Source organism: Saccopteryx bilineata, chromosome 2 (genome assembly GCF_036850765.1).
Source record: "Saccopteryx bilineata isolate mSacBil1 chromosome 2, mSacBil1_pri_phased_curated, whole genome shotgun sequence".
In the NCBI taxonomy this organism is placed as follows: Eukaryota; Metazoa; Chordata; class Mammalia; order Chiroptera; family Emballonuridae; genus Saccopteryx; species Saccopteryx bilineata.
In genome coordinates this window covers 274685929-274709490 of record NC_089491.1, presented here as the reverse complement: position 1 = coordinate 274709490, position 23562 = coordinate 274685929, and the positions used below count along the sequence as shown (strand labels likewise).

Below are 23562 nucleotides of genomic sequence, written 5' to 3'. Positions count from 1 at the left end.
CTTCTTGTCTGAGCAGGAGAGTGGCTGCAGACTTGAACTGATCCGAACCCAGAGAAGTGCCTGTGAACATCCCCTGGGCCTTGGGCGCTTATTACCTTATCACAACCGACAGAATGAAAAAACCTCACGCATTTCCGCAACCCACATTCTCAGCTGAACGCGCCAATGCCACGCCAGCGGGTTTTCAGCCTGAAATGAACTCTCCCTGGGTCTCTGGGGGTCTTGTTTGTAGCAGAGGATACTGTGCTGAAACTGTAATTTCTGGAAGAATGAAAAACAGAGGCTCAACTCGGTTGTGTGTGTGTTTAAAGTTATATTTTCAATACGGGAAAGTGGTACCTTTCTACTCACTAGTAATGGTTGTAACCTGGTCGTCTTCCGCGAGCATTTGTGAAGAATGGCAGTGGGCCGCACATCAGTAATATTGCAAGTTAGCTGTTTGTCTTCTGAGAACTAACAACATGGTGATGTTGGGGTTGGTAGGATGACAGGCAAGGCCAATACTAAGCAGCAAATTAGCCAAGAGGGGCCGGGTTCCTTTGGTGTGTGCCACACTCCTGAGGGATGAGTCTTGTTGTACAACTAGTACTCATCCTCTAAGGCAGGCGTCCCCAAACTACGGCCTGCGGGCCGCAATGCGGCCCCCTGAGGCCATTTATCCAGACCCCACTGCACTTCTGGAAGGGGCACCTCTTTCATTGGTGGTCAGTGAGAGGACCACTGTATTTGGCATCCCTCCGATGGTCTGAGGGACAGTGAACTGGCCCCCTGTGTAAAAAGTTTGGAGACCCCTACTAAGGGGTTCCTGCTTTGTTATTCCTGTGACATCTCAGTACAACTTCTCTTTAAAAAAATTTTTTTTTAATTTGAGAGAAAGAAAACATCAATGTATTGTTCCACTTATTTGTGCAATCAAATAAGTGGAACTTATTTGTGCAATCAACTTGGTTGATTCTTGTATGTGCACAGACCGGGGATCACACACACAACTTTGGCACATCGGGATGATGCTCTAAGCCACCGAGCTGAGCAGCCAGTGCCAACAACCTCCCTTTTCTAACGGCCTTTTGGTGTCTTCTGTGGGAACTAACGGTGGGGACTGTCAGTGAAACTTTCACGGTGCTGATACCCATCGGGGTGTGCGTGCTGGGAAGGCGCGTGGCCCAGTGACGTGCCCCACTCACATACCAGGCAGGTCCTGTGCTACATGGTTCCCAGAAGGGGATCTCTGTCAGGGTCCCAGGGTCCCAGACAGCCCCGATCTGCCTGTGCCTCAGCCAACGTAGCCCACCCACCCCCTTCTGCCTCTGTGGATTGATTTGTTCAGCCAACACAACCGAGAATCCCAATCGATGACATACACTTAAAACTGTATTGATTTTAACGGAATGCATATACTTCTTGAATGCCCATTCGTCTGGTTATCTCGTGGAGAAGTTTTCAGCAAAACTCCTCCAGAATGTCTCTCCTTAAAGATTATTTGCCACGACTATCGGCTTTTATTTTTAAACACTGATAATAAATACCAAACATGCTGTAAATCAGAAACACAACCTGCTGCTTCCAGCAGACTTTCCGCACGCGAGGAGACTGAATGTGGGCTGTGAGCATTCCTGTGAAGAGCAGATGCAGGGACTTTGTGCCCTGGGGGTGGACAGATTAGGCAGACTATACGGTTTAAAGCTTTGAAAAAATTAGGATCTCTGTTGTATTACACACAAACACACACACATATATACACACGTACACGTGCATATACAGATACACACATACACACATATATATACACAGACATACACACTCACTGTTGCAGGACTGATGAGGTCCATTTGCCTGCATGCATCAAAGCCCAAATAAGACAGGAACAGGACTTGGTAGCCAAAGAGGCGAGGATGTGTTAAGGAGATGGAGCCACGCCCAGAATCACCAGGTAGCTCGTGCTCAAAGACCTGGCCCGCCCGTGCCTTCCAGGGGTGTCCGTTCTATGGGGGAAATCATCCCATGGTCACTGACAGAGTGAAAGGGTCGTGGTCTCTACCTTGGTTGGTGCAGGGCAGGGGTTGTTGATTGGTGCAACTGGTCCTGATGTCAACCATGGAGTTGTTCTGTACGACTTTGCAAGGATATGTCCTCTGGGATCATTCTGCTGCCCTGGGCCCGCAGCTGAAACACAGCAGAGACCAAGCTGTTATGTTCAGTTTGGTGGTAACACTCTGCCTCGGCAGTCTCCAGACCTGGGACCTCGTTCCTAAGACTTCTGGATGCTGCCCAGAGCCTCACTATCCTGAGGACTTAAAGGTTAAACAAGGGAGCCCTAGCCAGTTGGCTCAGTAGTAGAGCATTGGCCCGGCATGTGGAAGTTCCACGTTTGATTCTTGGCCAGGGCACACAGAAGAAACACCCATCTGCTTCTCTACCCTACCCCTTCTCCTTTCTATCTTTCTCTTCCCCTCCTGCAGCCAAGGCTCCATTGGAGCAAAGTTGGCCCAGGTGCTGAGGATGGCTCTATGGCCTCTGCCTCAGGCACTAGAATGGCTCCAGCGGCAACGGAGCAATGCCCCAGATGGCCAGAGCATTGCCCCCTGTTCGGCATGCTGGGTGGATCCCGGTCAGTCACATGCGGGAGTCTGTCTGCCTGCCTCTTGCTTCTCACTTCGAAAAAAAAAAGATTAAAAGTCAAAATAAAGAGCAGGTTAAAGGAAATAAGGTTTCTGCATGGCGGCGAGGCAGAGCACCTCCGTCTGGCATGGACTAGGGGGGTCTGAGGTACCGTCTCTTTACCTGACTGTGTGCAGATATATACATGTTTCCGGCTATTTACCCGGCAGATGGTACGGGCTCTTTGCTGGGGACCGTGGAGAAGACGGAAGAAGAGCTTTGGGACAAAGTGACTCAAACCTTAGTAACAGTGCTCCCTTCTGTTGAGAGAACACTTCCTCTTCTCCTATGATTATTATTATGAACGATTTCTATTGTCCTCGGTTAACTCACTGTTTGCCGTAGCCTTCCTGTAATGGTCTCAAGGCTGGAAGTGGCCGGGAGGGGGGTGGGCATCAACCTCCAGAGTTCACAGTCTCCCTCCTTACCCTCCTGTATCCATCATTCTTCAAGCCCCAAGCGGACCCCCTGGGCCCTCGCAGGACCTCGTGGTCTCAGCCAGACCACACACATAATGATGCAATGATGAAAATACAAGAACAAAGAGTCACTTTATTTGTCTTCCTTTTTCTCTACCCTAATGAAAACGAAACACTACTTTCCTGTCACCATTCAGAGGACTAGCCGGGAGCCCGACCTGGAGAAAGGTCCCCTGCTTGTGTCCAACACTTCCAGTCGTTCCTTTCCGGCCCTGGTGCCGAACCCTGCGCCCCCGCCCCGTGACCGCGCTGAGGTGTGCGCACAGCTCCTGCAGAATCAGTCCCCTTTTCCTGTGTGTTTGTCTCAGTGCTTGGAGATGTCACTCAGTCTACAGTGAATAAGCTGCAGAGAGATTTTCAGTGACACCCCCTCAGAACTGTCCTCTGTCCCCTTTGGTCTCAAAGAAAAATAAACATAAGGCATCGTCTAAGCCAGGCATGGCCAACATACGGCCCGCGGGCCAGATGTGGCCCATGTAATGAGTTTATGTGGCCCACGATTAAATTTTTAATATTCTCTGCTACTTTAAAATCTCAGCTACTCAGAAGCGGAAGCATCTTTGATTATTGGAAATCGAGATATTTAAAAAGACTGTGATACGCGGAAAAGAATTCCGCGTGTGACTAATCTAGGGTTAACTTCTAATAATTGGTCGCATGAATTCGCGATACTTCTTTATTTTTTTAAAAAATTCCATTATAAAGATTTACAACTTTTGTACTTGTCTGTACTCGATATGAACTGTTTGACATTTAGCGGCCATGTGAAACCCATATTCTTTTAGGCGGAGTGTGCCAGTGCTCACCCAAGGTCAAACAATTCGTTATTTTTGTGGTTAAGTGTGCTGAATCAAGTGGCATTGTAGCATAGACAATAGCTGCAGTTGATAACTGAAAACGTGTCCAGGCTGTTTGTAAAATGAAATAATTGTTTTATTTGCAATATAACCCCTTCAAGCTCATTCTATTAATTAAATATTGTTTCGAGTTGATTGCGATACAGTTTGGATATTTCTATGGTTATGTAATTATATTTTTATTAAAATAATATTGTATATTAAAATTTTTTCACTCACATTTATTCATAAACAAATTACATAATAAAAGTTTGTTTACTTAAATGAATCGTTTTTGTATTTAACATTTTTTAATTTTAATATTTCATCCAGCCTGTGAAAAAAGTTTTCTTTCTAATCTGCCCCGGGGGCAAAAACTGTTGGACACGCCTGGTCTAAGCTGTAGTGGAGAAACACAGTTGAAGATGTCTCATAAACTCTTGCTTGGGGAGACTGGCATGTCTATAAGGCGGTCACTATTAAAAGCCTGAGAATCCTCGGAAAGTTTTTATACCTTCGAATGTTTCAAATTAATATCTCAGAGGCGGTACACAAAGCGGCCTACTTTGGGTAACTCTTATCACGAGAGCTTCCCGGTCAGATAAACGCTATTCAGATGCTCATGAGACGTTCCCAAAGGCTGAGACTTGTGGGGCGGGCATGGGGTCGCTCGGTGGTCAGCAGCTGAGGGTGAGGCTCTTTCATGTAACTGTCAGGAGAATTCTGAAGGTCGTAAAATTAAACGGAATGGTATCAAGGCAAAACACTATTTGAAAAAAAGGAGACTTCCGATTAGCCATGCAAATTGCTATCGCTGTACTGGTCCCCCAAGGTCATCAGGGCTATGGATGGGCCTGGGTCTCCTTTTCCATAACACGGTCAGTTGGTCCGTCATACGGGAGGGCCTCTTTCGCATAAATTGAAAGGGGTGTCAACTTCCTCCTCATCACGGGAGTCCTCTCTCTCTCTCTCTCTCTCTCTGGAAGCAATGGCGCACGGAGGACAGGAGAGAGCGTGCCAACCCTCAGCCTTCCCGTGCCCCTTGTCACTGTGTCAGCCGATGATCCGTGAAGTAACGGACGGCCCCTGTTCATTTGAAACAGACGTGGACGCAGACAGCTGCCAGTAGCCCGGAGCTTGTGCACAGAACTCCAGGAATGGGAAGGTGGCCCAGAGTGCGCTATAGGCCATCGTCATTGGTGAGAAGTCAGGGTTGGAATAGGACGGGCAGGGTTTTTCGGCAGGGTGGTCGCACGACGTGCTCCAGGTGACATGCGTGACTGGGGTGTCGCACAGACCAGTCAGAGTCTGGACAGCGAGGGCTGGAGGTTTCCCGGAATCACTGGGTGAGAATTCCTAAGCAAAAGCAATGCATGTTGTGGTGTATTCACAGGTCCCACGTCCAACAGTTAAGGGACATTTTTTGGAAACTTCTTAGAAGACGTAACAGACCTCAGTCTGGGCACTTTTGATCACATACTTCCGGGAAAATGCTACAAATGGTCCCCTCCCATCTTGTTCTCAAAGCTCAGCCTGAGACAGTATCGAGAAGGGTACTTTCCAGGGCACAGCTGCATGCTGGGCACAGGGTGACCAGCCCTCTACCCTCCTTTCGTGAGAGGGTCCCTGCTTTCCTACACAAAAACGCACAAGGGGCCAATCCGACGGCCTGGGCCCTTGAAAAGATGCTTGCTGTGAACAGGGAAGGTGATATAGCATGTGGTAGAAAAATGACCAGGAACAGAGATGTATTGTATCTGTCTGTCTGTATGTTATGTCTTTTTAAATGCATGTCAGTAGGAAATCGTGGAAAAAAGGGAACAAACAGCTTTAGAGGGAGCTCCATAGACCAACACTATGCAAGAAAAACAAGAATTTTAATGAAAAACCAGTGCTCCCATGACATGTTCTTGTCTCTGTGACACATACACACACACACACACACACCACACACACACACACACACACACACACACACACACGTGTCTCTATTGAGCCTGCCTTCAGATACTAAAACTTCAGAACTCATGTGGGGAGGGTACAATACAAAATGGCAGAAGCAGGGTGGTGTCCCTCAGAGAGAAGATCCCATCCAATCAGTACAAATTCTGAAGAAAATACATGCATTTTAAGATGCTTTGATCTTTGCCTGTGACCTATCAGACCACAGGAAACATCACCATCCTCCACCACCACCTGCCAGTCAAAGAGCAAGAACCGGCCAAGACTTACAACGAAGGGATGACGTGGGCCTGCCTCTCAGCAGGAAGGGTGAGAAAGAATCTGGAACCACTTTTAACAGATCACGTGGGGGTTGAGGACTACGTCTCAGCTATTACGGCCCCTCCCTGCCAGGGGGCTCTGGGTCAGTGACCGCCACCCGAAACTGCTGGGCTGGTCAGCCCCGCACAGAGAGGTCCACAGAGGCAACCCTCTCTTCTAACCGAACAGCCATCCTTTGCAAGTGATTTCTCAATGCCAGGACAGGAAGGACAGCCATGTCACCACCAGGCACACTTTCCTGATTTCCCCGTCGATGAGATCTAGAGACGCCGGGAGTCGGCTCAGCCGTTTCCCAGAAGAGTGGCAGCCGTGTTCTCGCTGGATACATGTGTTGGAAATCGTTTCAGAGGATGCCATCGACTGCACCAGGTGAGAGTCCTCAGTCCCAGTTCCCAAGTGGCCAGCCCACTTCCCTCAGAAATGTTTCTCTTCAGTCATAAGCAGTGACTTTTCCAGAACACCCATTGCCACACACAGGTTTGCCGTTGCATGGAGACCATAGTTCAAGGGAAAGTTGGGACCAGGCTCTTCCTCAATCCTTAGCAGAATGCCCTGACTAAGAGAGCTGTTCCCTGACACCAGCCTCACCCAATCTGTGTGATTGACAGGGGCAACCTTTTCCCTTCTCCTCCTTCTCTCATTTTCTGCGCACAACTTTGCATTTCAAAGTAAAATAATTATTTCTGATGGCACCCGAAGGCACGCTGGCATTTATCCCAATGATAATTACTGTTTTGCCTATGCCAAGGTCAACGTTCACCTAATTGTCTCCTTTTCTATTGGAATGATAGACAATAACCAAGAAAATAAACATTTCTTTTTTTTTTTGCCCAGTGCAGGAGGAAGAAGACACTTGGGAGACCTAAGAAGGAGGATTAGAATTTGCATACAAAGCCCCACTCCAGGACAGCCCCAGTGGTGGGTGGGTGGCAGCAGGCACAGTCCCATGCAGAAGAACCCACACCAAAGGCTTCCGTTACTGAGTTATCTCCATAGCGGACGCCTTGGTTCTAAGAGCTATAATCATTTTCAAGCGATGACAAAAAGGTCAAGAAAAAGCCACGGGCTTTTTTTCCTGGTGGGTGACAGTCTCCTGTGATTTCCAGGCATCATGTCACACCAAGGGTGGCTCATTTATTTGATATTTGCACTTTGAGTTTCCATCAGGAAATTGCTAGAAATAGAGGACAACTCTGGGACAATTGATCCCAGTGACGTGAAAAGCCAGGGACGATCCCAACCACGGCAGATTTTGCAAGTTTCAAGGGGTTTCCCTCTCTATGTGGCTGTCTCAGTGCCAGAACTGTGCATGTCACAATCAAGCCTCATCCCTGGGTCCCCATCACGAAATGCAGAGCCAGGCACGGGGAAGTTGCTAATTCATCATCGTCATGCAATTATTTGAATTGGCCTGGGCAAAAAAGAATAAACTCAAACTGTAGGAAAATGACAGAAAGTCAATGCCCTTCCATCCTGAGTGTGTGTGTGGGGGTGTCCCCAATTCCCAGCTGACTGGGATGCCCAGACGCTTCCATGATGGAGAGGAACTGGGCAGGCGTGTGGTGCCCACAGCACAGGTGACTTGAAAACCCGATTTTCCCAAAGATTCATCTCTGCTCCAGAGTCGGGGCAGAACAAGTAGGAAAGGATTCTTCTCTGTCGATTTTATAAAGCATGGAGCAAGTAATCTGTCTCATAGGGCGTGACTTCCCTTTGAAAGTTCGAAGGATAGCACCTTGCAAGTTTGCTCAGTTATCTGTAAGATCTACAGAGGGGTGGGCAGGGAAGGTAGCATGTTTGCCCAGCCTCCTCCATTAATTTGATGGGCAGTGAGACCACTCACCAGGGCTCACTGGAGACAGTCACTAATGCAGCAGTCCCAAGACACAGGGGACTGAGCACCCAGCCTCTTGGTCCAGGATTTGCACTTCCAGGGACTTGAAAAACCAACCTGTCCATCTGATCTTCCTGCCGGTTGAAATTCTGGATTACTGGAAATATGTGGTGTGGCACCCGACACACACACAGACATTTTCTCTAAAACACACAACTGACAGCTATGGTGGATCTCGTTCGAGTTTCGGGTGGGACTTGGGTTTGGACAAACTGGTTCCTTCTCCTCTGGAATCCCTGCATCAGCCACCTGCAGGGAGCTGACATGCAGAGCCGGGGGACCCTGGGGCCAGGTGTTGTACACAGGAGACCCCCGTGCAATAGCAAGGAGAGACACCAGAGAGGGGGATGATGGGGAACCACAGAGGGGGAAGCTCGAAATCAATAATAATAATAATAATAATAATAATAATAATAAATAGCCTCGACTTAGATACTATCTTATAAGCCCATCCGAATCTCAGCATGCGGCAATAAGACATTTCAGAGTGGATGCTAATAATAACAGATGCGATTGTTATCCCGATTTTATAAATGGGGAAGCAAGTCATTTGAAAATGGAAGAGAAACAGAGAACAAGGCAGGACCAGGCGGTTTTCAGCACCAAGGACAGGGGCTGTGAGACTGGTTGGTTGCTGATAAGATAACCCAAGCTGTGTGAAACGATGTCACCACAATACATCCATTAAAAAAAAAAAAGAAAAAGAAAAAGATAAACTCTCATATAAGCTGAGGGATATCTGGAATCCCACAGGTGTACCCGAGTCCCATGAGAGGGGACCCACGTCTCCCTCCAACCCCTCGACTTTCCACCCTGTGTGAATGGCCTCGGAGGGTTTGTCAGATGTGGTGGACTCCATGCAGAACAGGTGAGGGAAGAGAGAGAGAGGTGATGGGGGTGGTACTGATGCCTTCTCACTGGCTGACCTGGGCTTACATCCCAGCCCTCGTAAGCTGGGCTGGGATCCAGGGTACGTGTGCGACCTCATGGGAGGACTTTGGGACCTCTCGTCATCTCCTCCAAGTCCTTGGGACGCCAGGGTTGACTTCATTCACTCCTCAGGCTTACGGCAATGACTGCTGACACCATGGAGTCTCTCCTGTCTGATTTGAAATGTGAGTCCTAAGACGTAAACAAGCCACCCACATAGTAGGAAAGACACTTCTCCAAGCTTTTGATCTAATAGAAAATGTATAAGTGATTTGGCCCTGTGGTTTCCCAGTTTGTCTGTGGGATGCTTTGGTACATCTGAGAAGAAAAGAGCCAGCCTTAAGTGGGGGACAAAGTTAGAAACGTGTCACCTTTCTTGTTTATCACCAAAGACCGCGAAAGCATTTGTGATGGTACCCAGGAAACTGTTGTCTATTTCCCCTTCCGGATGAACAAACCAACCCTGAACCTGTGTGAGCCTGTTAGAGGGAAGGACAAGCGTCTGACAGGACGCGGGTGGCTGCCCTGGTCCTGGCAGGGTGACCCTCTCTACTGTGTGAGTGGGGTTCACATGCCCTGCTTTCTGTCTTCCCTCAATTTACAAGCCTCAACTTCAACTCTCTGTCATACAGAATCTGTTCCTTGAGCCAGTTATCTCGGGGCATTTCTTTTGTGTGTGTCTTCTTTCTCTGGCAAAATAGTGATTTCTATTTGACTCGGCATTATGCAATCGCGTTCGAAGGCCGAGGACTCATCCCATTTGGCTGAGCATTGTTAACACAGACATGAGCCAGCTCGGTCCCAGACACCTCCTCTTAAGGCCATCGTAGATGAGAAGAAAATGATTACCCGAAGCGTTTGTGCTTCGCAGCAAATGTTTCCCAAACGCTCTCTCCGGAGTCACTAGCTGCTCTCTAGCTGTAGAGAATCAGTAACCGATTCCGATCTTCTGTGAGAGATGAACTCAGGGACTTTGGGGCAACCCCGCCTTATCTGTGAGCTAGAGATAGCAGTGCCTTTCAGTCTGTCAATAGCCACAGACAATCCTCAGGACCCTTGGAATGCATGGGTACCCGGGAGCTCGGGACAGGTGGTCTGCCAGCATCTGTCCCTCTAACTCAGCTGCGGCAGCAGATGCTCACGAGTGCCCTGCTGGGGGCGCGGTGATTTCCTGCATGCGGGTGTCTCCTCTGCTTGAGTCCAACACGTTGAACTCAATCAATGGAGTTATTGTTCTGAGGCCAAAATGTCTCTCTGTTATATCCTTACCTCTGTTTCTCATATTATCCGTGTGATATTAATTTCTGACTCCGCGGCGGGGGCAGGGGGCGGCTGAATGCTCGCGGCGCTATAAAAATGATGAAGGAAGTAAGGGAAGCATCTACCCAGCGGTGTCAACAGCTTTTCATCTCGCCCGTCACACCACGACGGCGGCAAAACAAATACTGCGGGCTCGTGTAAGGCTCCGTAACTAACAGCGCGAACGAGGGCAACCGCCTCTCCTCCCCAGGGCCCTTCTCATAGAGGACGTGTTTCTCCCCTTGTGTGTTCACTCCCCATGCTGCCTGCCGTGAATCCGCGAAGGCACGGACCCTCGGAGAACCTCAGACCCATCAGGAGGCGTCCTCCTGAAATTCATTACAAGCTGTGGTCGCCTCCCCTCTTCCGTTTGACCTGAGCCCCAAACGCAGGCATCACTCACGTGACCGGGTAAAATGATCAAAGCAGACTCTGAAACAGCAGCCCGAGCTCTGGGTCCCTCTTTCCTTCTCCTATGGCACTTGAAGGGGCGCCCCGGTCTGGCTGCCATCTTTCTTCTTGAAGGAAAGGATGCGTTTTCTTGTTGACGAATGACCCCTCAAGCCTGGTTCCTGAGCTGTGTCAGCATGGCTAGCTCGTTGTGTACGGAACCAACAATGAAAAGAAGGAGAAACATTCAATGCTTGGGAGATAGATCCAAATCCCACCACATGTAACCCATGAACATGGAGTTGTTGCACCTGCACCAGGCTTTCCTGACTCCAGGTGGAAACGGAAGCCACAACATCTGGTTTCTATAGGAAAATAAGGGGGGGAAAATAAGAATGAATGTTGTTTTGTTTCTTTTCTTTTACTTTCTTTCATTTTTTTTCCTTATCTTACTCCTTTCCAAACACCCACCTAGCTAAGCATCAGATACAGTGTTGCATGGGAATGGTCCAAACAGGCTTTCTGAACAGTGAACATCCATAAAAGGCTGGTACAGTTTATGACTCATCCTCCCCCCAAAAATACAAAAGGTACCTGCTGGTCTTTACCAGATGCAGCGGACAACAATGAGACATCACCATCATCCAATCATTGTAGAAACAAGAGTAAACAAAGATCAAGTCTCCTTTGTTTACTGTTCTTAGCTCAGCTACAGTAAATATAATTCCCTATTTTATTAAATAGATTTTTCTCTTCCCTTGTTACAGGCAAATCTAGGTTGCCTTATTATTTTTGTTAGAATAATTATTATTTGCCAATCTAATCCCACCACTATCCCTTTCTAAGCCTGGAGACTACTTGGCAGAAATCGCTTTCCCATGAAAGGAACTCAAACGAGATCTGGAAGCAAAAGCCGTTATCACTGGGACGTCACGGCTGGCAGACCCGGTGGCGTTGCGGTTAACTTGGGGATTTGGGAGCAGTCTGCGTTATCTGTGAGCTCCGGCCAAGGTCAGAGCAGCGTGTCCGACTTCCTTGTGAGCTCCATCGTTCGGGCTGAAGTCAGACGGGACACTGCTTTCGACCCTCCTGCCACAGCCTCCAGCCCTTCTCTCCCGGACACCCCCACAGTCCAGTTCCAGTGTTATACCTGTGACCCTCTAATACTTGTAACAACTGTGCTGGATCCTCAGATACAGTCGGATAGAATATCCTAAAGGATTTTTTTTGCACTTTTATGTAATTTTTTTCAGCAGAGCCTCCTCCCAAAATATTTTTAACTCATAGCCATCTTCCCTGCACTTGTTTCTTGTTTTTTTGTTTTTTAAGCTAGGAGCATGGCTGGGATTTGTATAGGTTCTTGAGAGGGACATTACACTGGAGGGGACCACAGGGTGATGGGTCAAACAAAGCTAGACACAAGGAATGACCAAGGAATGAACAAGAGGCAGGTGTATTCATCATGAGTGCATGTAGGTGTGAGACACAGACAATTTTGCCACTGTCCCTAGACCAGCGGTTCTCAACCTGTGGGTCGCGACCCCGGCGGGGGTTGAATGACCAAAACACAGGGGTCGCCTAAAGCCATTGAGAACCGCTGCCCTAGACCATACAAATATATATGGCTTTGCTTTAGATGTCTGGAGGAAAATTCAGAATTGGTTTTGACATCAGGGACTTAGAACCCCTGCCCCCCTCCATCTCTCTGATCCTCCTTCCTGGAACTCAAAACCCAGATGGCAGGACAGGGTTCAAAGGGAGCATCCTTGCAATACAATTATTAGCAGGAGCAACACAGTTCTAAGAAGGCCCAGAAGACAGGTGACGTCTGATTGGCCCAAACTGGATCACATGCCCCACTGGTCCCTTCACCGGTAAGGTAAGAGAATGGGATTACCTCCGTTGGAATAGACCATGATCCAGCCCCTGGAATAGGGGAGGGACTAATGATGCCACCACTGTGGGTTCTTGACCTGGTTGGTGACAGGGGTCAGACCTGATTCTGGATACTAGATAGGCGCAGCTGTAATTAAATCACTTCAAACCATGACCTTATGGGTTCTGCCTACAACAAGGAAGTTTGTTTGATGCATCTATCTATCTATCTACCTATCTATCTTGTGTATCTATAAATATGTATTTATTAGATAGATAGATAGATAGATAGATAGATAGATAGACAGACAGACAAATATTCCAAACCTTTCTTTCTAACATAAAGCCACCAGGACTCAGGCTCCAAGCCTAACGCAGGTGGCAGCGTCTAGGGCTGTGATGGTTTTGTGTCTCCGTTAATTTCTATAATTACCGGCTATCTTTGACAAGTGATCACGGTTTCCTCTTGTCATGCTGAGACAGTTTCTGGTCTTTAAAATTTCCTTCATACCGACATTTATTTAAGTAAATACTAAAATAACTGTTATGTAGATCCCTTGTTGGCAAACCGTGGCTCATGAGCCACATGCAGCTCTTTGGCCCCTTGAGTGTGGCTCTTCTACAAAATACCACATACGGGTGCTACCTCGATAAGGAATATACCTTCCTATATAGTTTAAGTTTAAAAAATTTGGCTCTCAAAAGAAATTTCAATTGTTGTATTGTTGATATTTGGCTCTGTTGACTAATGGGTTTGCTGACCACTGGTGTAGATAACAGTATGAATATTGTGGTAACCATGGGGAAAACTGTAACAATATTCAACAGGAGACTGAAATTGAAAGATGTTGGCTGAAGAATAGATGAGTACAGGCGGGCCGGCAGCTGGACCCATGAGGACCACCTGAGAGCTGCCTGCAGATTAATTTCTAAAGCAAAACATATAAAGCATAAGCCCTGTACTGGGTCTGTTTCCTCCCAAGGCGTCTGGCTGCTCCCCACTAACTTCCAAACACACACGTTGCTGCAGATTTAAACACAAAAATAGTGGGTTGTTTGCACATGTGCCTGAGCCAACCACGGGACTTGTCACAAAGTGCTGTCACAATTACTGTTATTTCCAAAAGCAGCTTGATTGAGTGCAACTCGTCTCCAACTCTGGAACAAAACTGACCAGAGAATTTGTGAGCTGATGCATGTGTGTGTGTATAACACACATCTACACACACATATATACACGCAAGGTGTTTTAATAGTGTTTCTTTTTAAAATTTGTTTAATTGATTGATTATCAGAGAAAGAGAGAAACATCAATTTGTTATTCCACTTATTTATGCATTCATTGGTTGATTCTTGTCTGTGCCCTGACCGGGGATCAAACCCAAAATCTTGGTGTATCAAAATGATGCTCTAACCAACTGAGCTGCCTGGCCAGGGCTTCATGGTGTTTCTTAATCTCTGATACATACAAACAAAAACAATTTTAAAAATTACAGTAGGTCCTATGGATTATTTCTTACCCAGAAAAAACCTGCTTTTCCTCATATATTTTGAAGAGGCTCAGAGGCATAAATAGGGATGTACATATTTTAATAGTGTTTTCCCAAAGAGTGGACAGCCCACTGTAATATAATGTGTGATATGACATTCAGTAAAGCCCAGAGAGCATTTGACAACAGAATCCTATCATGATCGGGGCTTTTATAAAGGTATTTTTGTTTTCATTAATTAAAGAAACACCTGACTTAGTCCTGCTTTTAAATAACGGTTGTTCGAAGATCTGGTAGCCATTTTGTGACATGAGGTTGACAAACATGAAAACCAAGCCAATAGATTGAAGAAGTTGGATAGAAAGGATCAGGAAGTCCTGGGTGTCATCTGCGGACAGCTGAGAGCTTCTAAACCAACCGTGTGGTCACTCCGCTTTAGACCTCTTGTTGTAGGGCACGGAGGAAACAAAGCCGCCTTGGTCAAGCCTTCTACTTGAGGTTTGTTAGTCAGCACGGATACAAAGTTGCATCAGAGGGTCCCCAACTGGTGTAAAAATTCTAGGTAAAATTCTCGAAGCTATAATACACAGGTAAAGAAGAAGGCATCCTGGATTCCCAAGTCATCTTCCCAGAGGTGCTCATTTTTTGTTTTATTTTAAAAAGAACGTTTTCGATTACTTTAGCACAGACTTGGCCCTGGGCACAGCCACCCTGTCTTTGCCATCGCCTGTCGAATGCTTTGCTTTTCCGTGCCTGTCTAAGCACCGACTCACTCAAAGGCATAAACGCGGCAGAGGGCGTGGACGCCTTCCCAGCGTCCGCTCAGCCAGCGCGTCAGAGCTCCGACCTGGGTTACGGGAGGCGGGCGGTTCTATAGTAAAGAAAGGTTGCTAAGTGTGGCCAAAACCACGGAGACGTGAAATTGAGTTTCGGGGGTCAGGGGCTCCGGCTCCTTTCACCTGTTTCCTGTGAAAAGCACCACAGTCTCTTAAACTATCTCCTATGAAAACTATAAAAAGCACATTTCTTTTCGTTGGCTTTGGTAAGTGACCCTGTTTAAAAAAAAAAAAAAAAAAGATTCCGAAAGTCCTATAGCACAGTGGTCCCCAACCTTTCTTTGGGCCACAGACCAGTTTAATGTCAAAAAATATTTTCACCGCCCGGCCTTTAGGGTGGGACGGATAAATGTATCACGTGACTAAGACAAGCGTCAAGAATGAGTCTTAGACGGATGTAACAGAGGGAATCTGGTCATTTCTTAAAAATAAAACATCTTTCAGACTTAAATATAAATAAAACGGAAATAATGTAAGTTATTTATTCTTTCTCTGCAGACCGGTACCAAATGGCCCATGGACCGGTACCAGTCTGCGGCCCGGGGGTTGGGGACCACTGCTATAGCAGACCGAAAATAGGAAAATTATTTACTGGTTTGGATACGGTCATTCTTCCTGAAACAAAACACAGCAAGCCGACGTGGGGCGCCCTTCCCATCCCCCCTCCCTCCCACCCTCGACCGTTTCCACGACTTTACTGGGTTTATAAAAAGGAGTGGTTTTTATTAAACTGTAAGACCATGGCAGATGGAGAAACTATAATTTAGAGAGATGAAATGAGCTGAATTGTATATGCCTCCAGCACTGAAGGCATTGAGAAATATCAAAATAATTGGGAAAAACGATGCATTGTAGATGCCAGCCTGTTTTTCAGCTGAACAGTTAATAATCACTCCTTGCAAAGCTCCAGATGTGCGCAGTTTCCCGGAATAATGGGGAGTTAAAAATAACACTGCCAATGCTTCCTCCCAAAGATCGCTGGCCATCCCACCACCACCAGGTGCTCCATGGGCAGAGTCGTGAAGCAGCTTAACAATAAATAAGCAGGCACACTCATCCCATTACAGAAATGCAGTCTTATTACTTCAGACTCGCTATGAGCTCTTCCACCATAGCGGCTCACGACCACGCGCTCCTGAGGACTTTCCTTCCTTCCTTCCTTCCTTCCTTCCTTCCTTCCTTCCTTCCTTCCTTCCTTTCTTCCTTCCTTCCTTCTTTCCTTCTTCCCTCCCTTCCTTCCTTCCTTCCTTCCTTCCTTCCTTCCTTCCTTCCTTCCTTCCTTCCTTCCTTCCTTCCTTCCCCCCTTCCTTCCTTCCTTCCTTCCTTCCTTCCTTCCTTCCTTCCTTCCTTCCTTTCTTCCTTCCTTCTTTCCTTCTTCCCTCCCTCCCTCCCTCCCTCCATTCCTCCCTCCCTTCCTTCCCCTCTTCCTTCCTTCCTTCCTTCCTTTCTTTCTCCCTTCCTTCCTTCTTTCCCCTCTTCCTTCCTCCCTCCTTCCCTCCCTTCCTTCCTTCCTTCCTTCCTTCCTTCCTTCCTTCCTTCCTTCCCCTCTTCCTTCCTTCCTTCCTTCCTTCCTTCCTTCTTTCCTTCTTCCATCCCTCCCTCCCTCCCTCCCTCCATTCCTCCCTCCCTTCCTTCCCCTCTTCCTTCCTTCCTTCCTTCCTTCCTTCCTTCCTTCCTTCCTTCCTTCCTTCCTTCCTTCCTTTCTTTCTCCCTTCCTTCCTTCTTTCCCCTCTTCCTTCCTCCCTCCTTCCCTCCCTCCCTCCCTTCCTTCCTTCCTTCCTTCCTTCCTTCCTTCCTTCCTTCCTTCCCCTCTTCCTTCCTTCCTTCCTTCCTTCCTTCCTTCCCTCCCTCCCTCCCTCCCTCACCCTTTCTTTCCTTCCTTCTTCTCCTTCCTTCCTTCCTTCCTTCCTTCCTTCCTTCCTTCCTTCCTTCCTTCCTTCCTTCCTTCTTTCCCTCCCTCCCTCCCTTCTTCCCTCCCTTCTCTCTCTCTCTCTCTCTCTCTCTCTCTCTCTCTCTGCTCCCACAGTGCAGCTATCTGGGCAGGCTGCTGGCTCAATATTCATAAGGGCCAATGGGGGTTTGTTCCGCAGTCTCTGGACCTGATGACACAGCCCTGTGCCCAGCCCAACCCTGCCCTAGGTGAGGGCCCCTTTGCTCACCCATCACTATGGGGTGAGAGCGTGATCCTAGCATGAACTCTGGGGGCCACACTGCATGTTTATTCCCGCAGGGTGTGCTTTACACACATGGAAATGCCTCCAGCAGGTGTCCTCTGGAGACCCGATCGGCCGGGGAAAAGCTTCAGCGGAACTCTCGCCGCCTCTCCACTGTCTCCAGCATCTCCCTGCGGGGCTCCCAGGTCCTGTCATCACCAGAAACAACGTGCACGCAGCACGAGTCCAGCTGGTCCCTTGCCCCGCCTAGGCACCTGTGTGTAGAAAGCTGTCTCTATAGCATGTCGTCCGGGTTGTCGCCGCAGTCACAGATCCCTTGACAGACGTTCTCCTGAGAGATATCTTAACCCAATTCTCTCTCAGAACCACATCTGGCCCCAGGAGCCCAGAATTCATTCCTCTCTGAGACAGTCGCCTGGGGGTGGGGGCCAATGATGGTACTGACATTGCTGTGTGACTATATGGCATCTTGTTCAAGCCTCAAACCCATATATATTGTAGGCAAGCAGTGTTGTTGGCACTCGTGTGCCCGTGGTGTGTAAACGTCCTTGTCCTCCAAGGGCACGGATCGCCTGTGAGATGCATAGGAACAAGGCAATGAGTATCTTGCAGTGTTTATAATCCCTTCTTCCCCCTGACTCACCACTGCCTTGCTATTGGATCCTCCACACCCCGTGCCGGCCCTTCTGATGCGCCTCCCACCAGGCCCATTGACTCCCGCGCTCCTGTGGGGCCGGAGGGCCAGGCAGCTGGTTTATAAGGATTGGCGCAGATCAAACTCCTCAGACCAGGGAGATTCCTCTCTCCATCCTGAAGGCAGTGTGCTGTTTGCGGAGGGGGCCGAGGTGGGGCCGGCAGGTTGGAGCAGTAGTGCACAGCCCAGTGCAGGTCCGCCGGGCCCCTGGCAGAGTCTCCGTCTGTCTTTCAGCTGAAGCGCCTGCAGAAACCTGCAGGGACCCAACCAGAACCCCGCGATCATGCGTTTTTCTTGTGTTCTGAGAGCTCAGCCCATTCTGTGGCATCAGCGCCCTGGCGGGGGGGGGGGGGCTCAGACCTGCACAAGCTTCTGCCCCCAGGACTCACACAGATGCTTGAACACACACACAGACACACACATCCCCCACACTGCACATCGCACATAAACACGGCCATACACGAACACACAGAACATACTGCATACACACACTCAAACACATGAATTCACACATAGACAGATATACATCATAAGCTTTGTACACAACCACGCACACACACACACAGAAACATGCAGATACACGCCTACCTCCGAGCCATTAGCAAACACAGCTCGGTGGCAGAACCAAGACTGTCGTCAGAAAAACACTGGGCATTCCCCTCATCTGAGGGTCAGTTTGGTTTGGCCTCCAATGGGATAAGAGAAATATCTGACTTCCTGTCCTTAGCACACTGGGTCACCTCTCTACAAATAACCTTGCCCAACTACTATAAGAGTAAACAAAATGTTTCCGAGACGTAAAATTTCCCAGAGCTTTTAAGACTTTCACATTCTTTCAGGTTTGCTAAAAAAAAATAAAGCACTAACTTCTTCTGGTGGAAGTGTTAAACCCCAGAGCTGCCTGCTCCGGCCCCCACACCGACCAGCGCAGGGCCGGTGTTTCAGCCTCAGAACACCTGCTCTCCCCATCCACGTGGTCACCCCTGTTTGCCAAAACCTTGGGGCGCCCTGGGTGGGTGCACAGCGCTAGAGAGAGCCCGGTGGGATGCAGGAACCTGAGTGTGGGAACCCGCCCATGCAGCCGACAGGGACGAGGTCTTTCCCGGGACGGCGGCCACGACCCCTCCTCCTCAGCCTGGCTGTGACCCAGGTGTGCTCCTGGATGTCTGCGGCGGGAATGCTGAAGTAAGTGTGAGGGCAAGACTGGGGTAGGCTGGAGGGACGTTGAAAGGTGTACGTGTAAATAGGTGCCACGCTGGGGTGATGTTCACGCTGGAGAAGCAAAGTCATGTCACGTCAGACGTAAACCCAGGAGAAGAAAACTCGAAAGGCACGAAGAGAGAAACTGGAAGGAGTCGGTTGCTAAGTCGCTGAAGGTCAACGCCAAACCTTAGACACAGTTAGAGCCACGGCTGTTCCACATGCAGACGTTTATTCTTTAGCTTCTCCGTACACAGCGCACACATACCCGTGCACAAAGCAGGGGGTGTGGTTTGGAAAAGGGCCCCAGCGCTCTGGGCCTCTGAGTCATTCCTCTTTACAAACCCCCTGCAGGGCGGGGTGCCCCCTCTAGCTCTGATGAGCACCACGGGCCATGTTCAGGCTCTGGGTGTGCTTCTCGACAAGCCCAGCACTCTGTCCACGGGGAGGGTCTTATTTCAGGATGCTTTTATCAGGTGCCTGGTCACCAGGGCAACATCCTTGTACCCCCCCACCTCACCCTGACAATGCAAGCCCCCCCTTCAAATCCGCCCCCAAACTCTACAAACTCCCCCTGTCCCGGGAGAGTCGCCTGGCTGACTGTGTAGGACGCTGCCTGTAATTGAATTTAGATGGCTTCTATTTCAGAAATGAATCCCCATTATGCCTGGGCCAAATGTCAAGGATCAGAATGGAGACAACATTGGAAGTCTCTTTCAGGAGCAGCAGGCTTCATTTGAATAATTACGGTTGAATTAGCATGCACTTCTTCCCCACAACATGCGCCCGCCCCTCCACAGAGCGCTGTGGGAAAAAATGTGGAATTACCTCTCAACTAACAAAGAGCTCTGCCTACACATCAGAGCCATCTTTTAAAAATATTTTTTTTGATGTGGTTGTTAGTGGTCATTTCTGGCCATTTTTTTTTATAGATAGGCCTGTGTTTTTTGTTTTTGTTTTTTTTAGGTATTTCATAATAAATGCCCATTTCTTTTAGAATGATAGAAACAAGGAATACGATGGATTCCGCGGAGGATGCAGGACATTGTTAGTGACGTATAATTTGAGTCTGGAGTCTGGACGGCCGAGGCTTTCCTGTGAAGTGCTCGAGTTCTGTGGTCTTCGTTTTGGCATCTCCTTGCTCTTCTATAATTTCACATTTTTTCATCGTACAGGTGACGTGGCTGCGAAGCGGGTTGCAGAGCACCCGGTGTTCCCCGGGCAGCTGCCCCGCCATCTTTGCCGATCTCTCTGCTCCAATCAGGGGCTCCTTCTCATGTCACGGGTTCACCCGAGAAGCCACCAGCCAGGTGCAGCCGAGGCGACAGGTGGTGGTTTCGGAAAGATAATGCAGATTTTCTTCTCTTCCCTCACAGAAATTCAGGGCTGAGGGAGTCGGGATGTTGTTTTCCCCGAAGTGGCCCACGCTTCCAGGTTCAGCGTAACCCCTTAGAAGCTCTTACAGGAGGACTTGGTCCTGTCTTCACTGTACCATACTTATACTCTTTTAATTTTTAATTATCTTTTTTTGTTGTTACATTTATTGGGGTGACATGGGTTAATGAAGGGATATAGGGTGCAGGTGCACAATGCTATACCCCATCGTTATATTGTATTGTGCATTCACCATCCCACGCCAATCTCCTTCCATCACTGTTCATCCCCCCTTCACCTCCCTCTACTGCCCCCACCCCCTTTCCCTCTGGCCCTCGCTATGTTGTCTGTGAGCCTTCTTCTTTTTTCCTCCTTTGCTTAATCCTCCTCCCCCTCCCCCAACCCTTTCCTCTGACAGCTGTCAGTCTGTCCTCAGGATCCACGTGTAGCAAATAACGTGCGTCTCCTGCCTTCCTTCTCCAATCATGTTGGAGGGGAAAATAAATCAGGCTTCCCCAGCCTCACTCTTCCACCCCAGTGACAACGTCCATAGGACACAGCACAGCTCACCAGTAACTTGCACCCTGTGCACAGACACGGGGACAAGAGAGACACGGCTAGGGCGTGGCGGAAACTGGCTTGGATGTCACCGCCAGGGGCCGGCTGCGGAGGCAGTGAGGGGCTAGCTCTGCTCTACACTGACTTTCGTGGCCATCAGCCCTGGAGAGTCAGGAGCTGCCTCCGTCTCCGCCCCCCTCCCCCCCACTGCCGGCAGGACCTCCCAACCCAGCCTCACACCACCCCCTTCCTCAGATCTGGTCCTCAAGTATGCAGGTCTTACCCTTGGGGGTACAGTGAGCTGGCAGGCAGCACTTTGGGGGACAGAAGGTTCTGCCCATGGAATCAAATGGAAGAAGACATCCCCACCTTGATCAGAGAGCAGCGCCAGGACAGAGGGTCGTTGTCAGGGATGGAGTGTGGCATCCAAACGACAGTGTCAGGATGGGGACGGTTCACACGGTCAGAGGGGTCATTGGAGGCTGGATGCTAACACTGAGTTCGACCTTTCACGTTCAAACCTGTACGATGAAAAAATGTGAAATTATAGAAGAGCAAGGAGATGCCGACACAAAGACCACAGAACTTGAAGATGTTCACATTGCCATGTTCCCTAAGGTCCGTCTCTTCTAAAGAAGTAAACCATTACAGATTCAGCTTAAAAATTAAAAAGAAAGAAATAAAAACTTGTAACCCATCCCTCTGGACCCTTGTGTCATTGGTGTGGCTCATATCCCTGACACAGACGCATGCATAATTGAATACCCTGTTGCTCTATTCCTGTGCACAAATCACTATCTGTGCAATCAATCAAGATGAAGAGAAAGGAAGGGTTTTACTTTACCTTCAAAAACAAAAATGCCATTCTTGGAGATGAAATGGTCCCGCGGAGGCTGCGAGGGGCCATTCCCGCCCAGGAGCCATCTCCGCCACCGCTGTTCAGATGGTAGAAATAGAAACTGTCATCCGTCTTCCTGCCCTCGACGTCTTGCTGTGATTCCGACCACTCTCGCGGTTCATCCAGAAACAGTTTATATAAGTTATACAAGACCCGTGTCATATGCCTCTTCTCCCTTCTGTGCCACTTAAATGCATAGTTCCCGTGTTTCACCCAGCAATGGCTTCTTGATCTTGGGATAGCGATTCGTTTAGATTTCGTGTGTGTGTGTGTGTGTGTGTGTGTGGTTTATGTGTGTGTATGCATTTATAGTATATGTGTGTATGTATATGTGTGTGTGGTATACATTGAGTGTGTGTGTGTGTTTGTGTGTGTGTGCCTGTTGTTTATTTCCCTCAGTGCACATCCTGTGAATGTTCTGTCTTTTGGGGTCATCATAGAGATGGATATCTACATACTGTTAGACAGAAATAACATTCTATTTATTTCTCTTTACTTCTATTCGGGCATATGGCAAATCTCCTCTGCAGCTGTTCCCAGGCAATTTCCTTTCTGTGCATAGAAATACTATTTTTAGATTTCAGATTGGATGCAACAAGGGAAAACAAAACATGATGCTCATACAATGCATGTAACAATATGGCAAGGAGTAGTTTAATGGAGAGATTGTATTCCTCAGAAATTAACTCTGTCAGTTCTGCAGGAAGTTACAACTACCATAGAAAAAAAGTAAATAAACATGGTTGTGGTTCTCCACATCGCCCCCAGTGTTTGTGTAAGGAAAAATTTCACATAAAAGCTATTTGTTAAATAGTTCTCTCTGGGCTTCTGGTCAACCACCGGTAAATCAGAGGTTCCGCAACCCCTTCCTCGGTTGTGATTTCTTGGCCCTTGGCTTCTTAGATGACTAGTTTATCACAAAGGGTACTAAAGATATAAATGGACAACCAGATGAAGAGATAGAGAGAGCAAAGGCTAGAAAGACCCAGGACACAGGAGTCATTTTCTGTCCCTGTGGATTTGGGACACGGCACATATATGCTGTGTGTAAACGGTTCACCACCCCGGGAGCTCCAGGAATCTCCTCCTTTTGGGTTTGTATGGAGCCTCCATTGTGTAGGCATGATTGCCTAAATCATTGCCCATTGGCGATTTTTTTTCCCCCTAAGTGAGAGAAGCAGGGAGGCAGAGAAACAGACTCCTGCATGCGCCCAACTGGGATACACCCGGCATGTCCACCAGGGGGCGATGCTCTGTCCATCTAGGGTGTTGCTCCATTGCGGCCGGAGCCATTCTAGCACCTGAGGTGGAGGCCATGGAGCCATCCTCAGTGTCCAGGCCAACTTTGCTCCAATGGAGCCTTGACTGCGGGAGGGAAAGAGAGAGATAGAGAGGAAGGAGAGGGGGAAGGGTGGAGAAGCAGATGGGCACTTCTCCTGTGTGCCCTGGCCTGGAATCAAACCCGGGATTTACACATGGCAGACTGATGCTCTACCACTGAGCCAACCTGCCAGGGTGCCCACTGGTGATTGATTCCACCTCCAGCCCCTCTCCCCTTCCTGGAAATCAGGGGATGAACTGAAAGTCTCAACCCTCTGTTCCTGGTTAGTTCCCCTGGGAACCAACCTCCATCCTTGGGTGGCTTTCCAAAAGTCTCCCCACCAATCTCAACCCAGGCATGGTGGAAAGAGACT

General features: G+C 48.5%; 2 protein-coding genes across 2 annotated transcripts in view; both read right to left on the bottom strand.

The window, feature by feature from the left end:
• The window catches only part of TMEM132B (transmembrane protein 132B), a 608028-nt gene that overhangs the window by 51557 nt on the left and 532909 nt on the right, over positions 1-23562 (bottom strand). The gene's annotated exons all lie outside the window — the stretch shown is intronic.
• The window catches only part of LOC136322512 (uncharacterized), a 138731-nt gene that overhangs the window by 103608 nt on the left and 11561 nt on the right, over positions 1-23562 (bottom strand). The window contains 1 exon segment of the mRNA XM_066254476.1: positions 5079-5253. Coding sequence (XP_066110573.1) covers positions 5079-5253 — 175 coding nt within the window.